We start from the raw sequence: 9,133 nt of genomic DNA, 5'->3' as shown, positions 1-9,133 counted from the left end.
GGAAAGCAAATCTTAGCAGGACTTATACACTTAATGGTAAGGTCCTAGGGAGTGTTGCTGAACAAAGAGACCTTAGAGTGCAGATTCATAGCTCCTTGAAAGTGGAGTCTCAGGTAGATAGGATAGTGAAGAAGGTGTTTGGTATGCTTTCCTTTATTGGTCAGAGTATTGAATACAGGAGTTGGAAGGTCATGTTGCGGCTGTACAGGAAATTGGTTAGGCCACTGTTGGAATATTGCGTGCAATTCTGGTCTCTTTCCTATCGGAAAGAAGTTGTGAAACTTGACAGGGTTCAAAAAAGATTTACAAGGATATTGCCAGGGTTGGAGGATTTGAGCTATAAGGAGAGGTTGGACAGGCTGGGGCTGTTTTCCCTGGTGTGTTGGAGGCTGAGTGGAGACCTTATAGAGTTTTTCAAAATTATGAGGGGCATGGATAGGATAAATTGACAAAGTCTTTTCCCTGGGGTCGGGGAGTCCAGAACTAGAGGCCATATGTTTAGGGTGAGAGGGGAAAGATATAAAAGAGACCTAAGGGGCAACGTTTTCACGCAGAGGGTGGTACGTGCATGGAATGAGCTGCCAGAGGATGTGATGGAGGCTGGTACAATTGCAACATTTAAGAGGCATTTGGATGGGTATATGTAAAGGAAGGATTTGGAGGGATATGGGCTGGGTGCTGGCAAGTGGGACTAGATTGGGTTGGGATATTTGGTCAGCATGGATGGGTTGGACCAAAGGGTCTGTTTCCATGCTGTACATCTCTATGACTTTACGATTCTATACGTATTCAAGAGGATGTCAAATGATTATTTAAATAAAAATAAAGTGCAGAATCATGGGAAAGGGGCAGGTACATGCCACCAAATCATGATGTTCACTTGGAAAGACCCTGTAGTCATGAAGTGCTGAACAGCCTCATTCTGTTCCCTAACATTTCTGTGATGATGTGAAACTTTGTTCTGCATTTGGGAGAACAATCTACTCACCTTCAAAATAATTTGATGAATATTTTTAAGTCCATCAGAGAGAACACTCAAAAGTTTGAATTAACCACTCATCCAACATCCAGCAGCTCTGTTCCAGTGTTGTCATTTCTCTGTTGAACTCTATAAGATGCGACTAGATTTATTGTACAAGCATCTGGAGGGGGACCTGGTCCTAATGTTTTCTTAAGTGAGAATGCGACTCATGAACTAAATTTACAAAGGAATTTCCCTCACCCAGACCTCACTGAATTTTTGCTTAATAATTACTCAGTTTTAATGAAGGATGATATCACTCACCAGCTGTGGAGCTAGCAGTAGAACTAATTCTGGTGGTCGTCTCTGTTATTATGGTTGTTCCTTCAGAAGCAAAACAAATTCAGAAGGAAAAAAACAATCAATGCACACAGCTTGAATCAAAACAGTACTGAAAGAGTTTCAACTGCATTCTATAGGGAATACGGTACACAAATGAAAGAGAATGTTTAAAATCTATTCCTACTGATGCCTAATCAGAAAATATCATGCTAGATCATCAGAATGCCAGATTATGTAATATGTCTGCACCTTTTGATCATCTCTCCTTGAAATGACTGTCATGGTGAAAAATTGATATACTGATTTCAGATGCCATTTATGGTTTCACACTTAGAGTTCAGTGGGTTCATTAAAATGTTAACAGAATTCAATCCAGAACACGATGCCATTGTTAACATAATGGATATTTCTGTAAGTTATCCAATAGCTACCATGGGAGAAATTTCCCATCCTTTAAGACATTTATTGCAAAATTCAGTCATGATGTTCTTCTTCATCAACCATGTTAGTGTTGAGGAGTTACTCCCAAGCATGATCTAATAACCCTCTTGAGATATGTTCTGTTTCCAAAGACAGGAGGGATTGGTTTTAAGACCATTTTAAGAGACAAATGTAAACTCTAAGTTACATTAGATTTCCCTACAGTGTGGGAACAGGCCCTTCAGCCCAACAAGTCCACACTGACCCTCCGAAGAGTAACCCACCCAGACCCATTCCCCTACTCTATACTTACCCCTAACACTATGAGCAATTTAGCATGGCCAATTCTCCTGACTTGCACATCTTTGGATTGTGGGAGGAAACTGGAGCACCCGGAGTAAACCCACGCAGACACGTGGAGAACTCCACACAGTTACTTAAGGCTGAAATTAAACCCGGGTCCCTGGTTCTATGAGGCAGTAGTGCTAACCACTGTGCCGCCAATACAAGTGATCCAATGCAAGGCAAAATACACTTGTTTTACATTTATGCCAATAAAAACTGTCTAGTTGGAATAAAATGATGTCCAGAAAAATAAGGAACAGACTATCACTGATCAGGAGCTGAAGCCTCCATCAATTTACTTGTGCTCAAGGCCTTGTAATTTATAATTAAAATAATCATCATTCACCAGTTGTGGGGCCAGTTATTGAGCCAATAATTGTTGGTGACACTGTGCTGGTTAAATCACAAGACTTTGGGACAATTTTAAAAAATGCTTATGGACTTTCAAATTAAGTCTTCCATCTTGTAAATTTATGAAAATAATTTTGTCTGAAATTCAAACGCACTCAAAAATATAGAAGTCAAATACTTCATAGATGGAAATAGAACCACAGAGCCATGGAAAAGTTACAGTTCAGTTCAGCCAATCTGCAAGTTCAATAAATTAACTGCCCATTGTAATCCCACTTAACTGAACCTGGGCCAGTGACTTGCCTGTAATGGCTATCAGGTGTAGACTGATGTTTATTTGAAATGAGTTGAGGGTTTCCACATCAACCACCAAATTGGTTAGTGAATTCCAAACACCCAGCACTGTCTGGGTGAAAAGATTTTTCCTCATTTCTCGTCTAATCCTTCAATAAAGCATTTTACATCTGTGTTCCTTGGTAAATGCTCTCTGCATTAGGGGAAACAGATGTCCACTCTAATTCAGCCCACATTATTTTGTACACTTCAACTGAGTTACTTCTCAGCATCCTCTGGTTTAAGGAAAACAATGCTAAACATTCCAATCTTTATTCTTACTGACAGTTTTCAAATATCCTCTGTATTCTTCTGAGAGCTTTTGTGCCCATCCTGTAATGTGGTGACCAGAGGCACATGTAATACTCCAGCTATAACATAACTAGTGTCTGAAATAGTTCCAGGGTTACATCCCTGTTATTGTACTCAAAACCTTGCCTAAGGTAGGCCAGCATCCCATCTACCTTTGTTACCACCTTATCCATGTATGTTGAAAATTTCAGGGACCTACATGCATGCACGCCAAGATGTCTCACCTGGTTTACCCAGCTTAATACCTTCCTTTTTGATGTTTTATTTTTTCTTCGCAAATATATTACCATAAACATCTCATGATTGAATTCTACTTGTCACGTTTACCATCCAACAAACCATTGACATCTTGCTGCTGTCGACAGCCATCCTCTTCAAAGTCTGGTCAATATTTGGTCAATATTTGCAACACCCACAAATTACCATATATACTCCAGTAATAATTGATCTCATGTAAAAGTTGAACCCCTATCTTTGGCCAAATAACCTGGAACATTCCATATATCTCATGTAAAAGTCGACCTGAGTTTTTCACAAATAACAGATTAACATTTGGGAGTCAGTGTGCTGACAGACATGCCCTGCTCCAGCTTTCCAGTCTGCCAATTGTTCTGCTCCGCTCCCCATCTCCCAGTCCACTGGCTTTTGTGCTCCGCTCCGGGTTTTCAGAATTACCATATTTCATTGTTTCTTCTTCTTTATTCATTTAGCAATCAGTTGGGCTTCTGCTAATCATCCATCAAATACTACCCTTTATTTGATATCACTGATCCAATAATGGATCCAACTGGCCATTATCCCATGGTCTTTAACTTCTTTCAAACAGTCTGTTAAGTTGAATCTTGTCACTAAAATCTACATATGAAAAATTCAGTGCACTAACTTCCTCAATCTTCCTTGTTAATCCTGTAAAAAAAACTCAGGTTAGTAAGACATGACATTCCCTTAACACAATTATGCTAGCTCTGGAGTAATCCATTGGTCTCAAAGTAACAGTCAACCAGTAATCGGTCAGACTAATCAGCCTTTTTATTTGTCCTTGCCCCTTCAACTTTATTGAGTAATGTTACACATTGCAAATATACAATCCTCTGGCCCTTGCCTTCATTGAGTGAGGATTGGATAATGATCCTCACAGCATCCACTATTTCCTCACTAGCTTCCTTCAACAGCCCAGAATTCAAATTATCCAGTTCAAATTATCAAGGTGTGGAAGTGAGCCTCTTTAGTGCTTCCCTCCTTGTTACACACACCTTTCCTAATATTTTACAGGCTTCCACTTTCACTGGAACATTTGTATTAACTGTTTCATTTGCAGAGATACAGACAAGTCCGTCAATGTTTTCAGCATCATTGATATTGAAACCATCAACTGTGAAATGTGAGCTCTTGAAATTGACAATTCAAGATAAGGAATAATAAACAAGCACATGGCAAAGGGATGTGGTGAGGAAGGTCGTTGACCACAGATAGCCATTAATTGCAGACAAAGATGTGAAGAAACTGCTGAACAAATAATCAATGCCTCAGACACAGTGTTGTTCATTCACAGCAGGATGTCAATAAATTTAATGTACAAGGCTCCAAACAAGAACTAATCCCAACTTCATTTTAAATGAAAATGCAACTCATAAATATTGACAAGAAATTACCCTAACATCTCATTTCATTCTTGTTTAAAATCATTGCCCATGTTTAATGATAGAAGGTCTTACTCACCAGTTGTGGAACTGGCAGTAGTACTTGATCTGGTAGTAGTCTCTGTTGTTGCTGTAGTTTCTTCAGAACAAAACAAATGTCATGACAATTAATGTGCAAGATTTGAAACAGGATAGTACTGAAAGAAATTTAGCAGCAGTCAACTGGGTATACACAAATGATCACAGGCAAAGTGTAACAATAATTCAAAACTATGCACACAGTGTCCGATATAAAAAATCCTGCCAGATCATAATGTGTGCAATCGATTTGCACATTTCTCCGTGAAGTGAGTGCCAGAGTGAAAGATTGAGACACTGATACAACTCAACCATTTATGGTAGCACAGTCTACTGACATTTCGAGAGTGCATTGAAGAATTAATGCAAATTCAGTCCTGAACACAATGCCATCCACAACAAATGATATTTTACTCTAAATTATTCAATGGCTGATCACTGATCTTCCATCTACTGACATTTTCCAAGAACCAAACTATTAAGTGTAAACTGCAATCCTAATTACCACCTACACTAAACAAATTTGTGCCACATGCAATGATGATATGTTCAATTTAGTTCCACGATCTAATTATTTTTGGAGATATGTTACTGTTGACTATTTTACAAAAGAATGGTTTTGCTAACATTAACTTGGGAAACATGATCTGTGTAAACTGGCAATTCAAAATAAGGCATCAGAAATAAGCACACAACAGAGTTGTGAGAAAATGCTGTGGCTCATGTACTTAAAAGTATAATTGTAACATGGACACTATGTTGGTTAGACAGTAGAAACCTGACATCTGGAATCAGAATTTTTTGAATTAATTCTAAACTAATCTTCCAGGCCATTCAACATTAATCAGTTTCACAACCTTGTTGACCACTCTGGTGCCACGAGGGATAAAATTATACTAAATTATTTCCTCTGTCAATCACTTGGAGATATCTTCTGTTCACTATGAATGGGCAAAATGATTTTGCAAGCATCAAATTAGTGAATGTGAAATCTCTAAGCAGGCAATTCAAAATAAGGCAAAATAACCAACCGCATAAAGACTTGTGGCAAAGGTTCTCATCATGAAATAGCCAGACTCTGCAAAAACTGTAGTTAATCTCTCAAACAAGAAGCACCAACAACTTAGACATAGTGTTGTCCTTTTTGTGTGGTTAGATTTATTGCACAGGTTCTGGAAGCGGAACTGATCATAACATTTTCCAAAGTGAGAATGCAACTGGAGAACTAAGACTGACAAAAGGATTTCACTCACTAGGAGCTCATCGAATTCATGTTGAAAATCATTGTTCATTTTTAATGAAAGAAGTCCTCATTTGCCAATTGTTGAACTGGCAGTAGTATTTGGGGTGGTGGTTTCTTGAGAAGATCAACAGATGTCATCATAATCAATGCACAAAGCTTGAATCAGGACCGTCCCGAAGTAACTTTAACAACAATCATCAGGGACCATATATAAAGGACCATAGAATATGTAACAATAATTTTAAAATATGCTGCAACTTCCCAAATGGAAAATATTCTGCAAGATCATAATTTGTGTGATCAATATGCATATTTCACCAGGTCTCTGTGAATAGAATGTTATTATGAAAGATTGAGACACTGAGTCAAATCACCATTTATGCTAGTGCAGTGTTCTGAAACTTCAAGTTCAGAAGGTGCATTTAAGGGAGAGTGGAAATTCAGTCCTGTGCACAATGCTATCCTCAACAAATCGTATTTTACTCTGAATTAGTCAATGGCTGATCATCTGGTCTCTCATCTACTGACATTTTCCAAGAATCGTGATATTAAGTGCAGAATGCAATCATAGGTATCACCAATACTACCCACATTAGTGCTGCTTGGGACAATATTACGTTCAATTTAATTCTCAAATCTGATAACATTTCAAAATATATTTTGTTCACTATGCTAGGTCAGGATGTTGTTATGAATGGTAAATTGGAAAAAAAAAAATTCTGAATTGACAATTGAAAAACAAGCCATAAGAAGCAAGCACAAAACAGAGTTTGAGAAATGGGTCTGGCTCATGAACTTAAATGTACAGTTGCAACATGGATACAATGTTGGCTAGACAATAGAAACCCAACATCTGTGATCAGAAGTTTTTGAATCAATTTCAAAATAATGTTTCAGGCCATTGGACATTAATCATTTTCTCAACCTTATTGCCCACATTGGTGCCACAAGGGATAAAATTATACTGAATTTGGTTCCTAGCACTACTGAGAACTTCTGTACATTAATAAAGGAGGGAATGAATTTGTAAACATCAAATTAGTGAGTGTAAGTTCTCTAAACAGGCAATTCAAAATAAGCCATAATAAACAACCGCGTAACAGATTTGCGAAAAATGTTATCATTTATGGAATAGCCAGATCCGTCAAAAACTGAAGTTAACCTCTCAAAGAAGAGCCATCAATAACTCAGACGCAGTGTTGTTTTTCTATGTGGCTAGACTTATCGCATAGGTTCGGGAGGAGGACCTGATCCACGTTTTCCTCAGGTGGATGCAACTTGAGAACTAAGACTGACAAAGGAATTTCCCTGTCGAGGAGTGCATTGAATTCCGTTGAAAATCATTGCTCATGTTTAATGATAGAAAATTTCACTCACCAGGTGTGGAACTAACAGTAGTACTTGGTGTGATGGTAGTCTCTGTTATTGTAGTTGTTTCTTCAAAAGACAAACAAATATTAAGACGGTGAATACACAAAACTTGAATCAGGACAGTACTGAAATAGTTTTAACAGCACTCAACACAGAATATGCAAAGAATCAGAGAATTTATAAAGAAAAATAAATCAATGCCCACAGTGCATGATTAGAAAGTATCCTGCCAGATTGGGGTGGCACAGTGGCTCAATGGTTAGCACTGCTGCCTCACAGCACCAGGGACCCAGGTTCAATTCCAGCTTCAGATGACTCTCTGTGTGGAGTTTGCGCATTCTCCCCTTATCTGCGTAGGTTTCCTCCAGGTGCTCTGGTTTCCTCCCACAGTCCAAAGATGTGCAGGGTAGGTGAATTGGCCATGTTACAATTGCCCATAATGTTAGCTGCATTAGTCAGAGGGAAATGGGTCTGGGTGGGATATTCTTCGGAGGGTCGGTGTGGACTTGTTGGGCTGAAGGGCCTGTTTCCACACTGTAGCGAATCTAATCTAATCAAATCATAATTTGTGTAATTCACTTACACATTTCACCAGTGCTCCATGAATACAGTGTCACTGTGAGCATTGAGTCATTGCCTTTATTCATTATTTAAGCTAAAACACACTCCAGACACTTAGAATTCAGACAGTGCATTGAAAGATGAACAGAGATTCAGTCCAGAATACTGTGCCATTCTTAAGGGTTGTCAAGGTTTGGGATTTGTCCAGCACATAGACGTTTCTGGTCCCCATGTGGAAAAGAGCAAGGACTGCATGGAAAATGAGCAACTGATCACGGGGTGGAGAGAAAAGGTAAATATAGTCGCAATTGCTTTGCTAGCAGCATAGACACTGGGCTCTCTGGTCAGAAGGGTGTGTTGCCAACCTGATGGCAGGGTTCATGGCATCATATCTGCTCTTAATATGGACAAGTGTGGAAGAGGACAGATCCAGATGTCATGGTTCACTTGGCTACCTCAGATTAGGGTAGAATGAGAAATCGGTTCTGCTGGGGATGAGGAGGAGCTAAAGTGAAATTTTAAATCAGAATGAAAATGGTAATAATCTCTGGATTACCACCTTCGCAATGAAAAAATTGGCAAAGGGTCAATAAAATGAAAGAGGTAAATGGGTGGCTTAATGAAAGAAGTCCTCACTCACCAGTTGTTGAACTGGCAGTAGTACTCGGTGTGGTCGTGGTCTCTGTTGTTGTAGTTATTCCTTGAGAAGACAAACAGGTGTCATGACTATCAATACACAAAGCTTGAATCGGAATAGTAGAGTCATAGAGTCATAGAGATGTACAGCATGGAAACAGACCCTTCAGTCCAACTTGTCCATGCCGACCAGATATCCCAACCCAATCTAGTCCCACCTGCCAGCACTCAGCCCATATCCCTCCAAACTCTTCCTATTCATATACCCATCCAAATGCCTCTTAAATGTTGCAATTGTACCAGCCTCCACCACATCCTCTGGCAGCTCATTCCAAACACGCACCACCCATTGTGTGAAAAAGTTGCCCCTTAGGTCTTTCCCCTCTCACCCTAAAACTATGCCCTCTAGTTCTGGACTTCCCGAGCCCAAGGAAAAGATTTTGCCTATTTATCCTATCCATGCCCCTCATAATTTTGTAAACCTTCTTGGTCACCCCTCAGCCTCCGACGCTCCAGGGAAAACAGCCCCAGCCTGTTCAG

At 39.3% G+C, this 9,133-nt stretch overlaps 1 protein-coding gene across 1 annotated transcript in view; it reads right to left on the bottom strand.

Moving 5' to 3' along the window:
- Positions 1 to 1,285: 1,285 nt before the first annotated feature.
- LOC122546701 (integumentary mucin C.1-like) overlaps positions 1,286 to 9,133 on the bottom strand; it is a gene marked incomplete at both ends in the record, with an annotated part of 9,744 nt that continues 1,896 nt past the window's right edge. The window contains 4 exons of the mRNA XM_043685353.1: positions 1,286 to 1,345; positions 4,784 to 4,843; positions 7,403 to 7,462; positions 8,598 to 8,657. Coding sequence (XP_043541288.1) covers positions 1,286 to 1,345; positions 4,784 to 4,843; positions 7,403 to 7,462; positions 8,598 to 8,657 — 240 coding nt within the window. The remainder of the gene's footprint in view (positions 1,346 to 4,783; positions 4,844 to 7,402; positions 7,463 to 8,597; positions 8,658 to 9,133) is intronic.

Source organism: Chiloscyllium plagiosum, unplaced genomic scaffold (genome assembly GCF_004010195.1).
Source record: "Chiloscyllium plagiosum isolate BGI_BamShark_2017 unplaced genomic scaffold, ASM401019v2 scaf_81310, whole genome shotgun sequence".
NCBI classification, from domain to species: Eukaryota; Metazoa; Chordata; class Chondrichthyes; order Orectolobiformes; family Hemiscylliidae; genus Chiloscyllium; species Chiloscyllium plagiosum.
The sequence above is the reverse complement of the archived record's forward strand: the minus strand, read 5'-3'. Positions and strand labels throughout refer to the sequence as shown.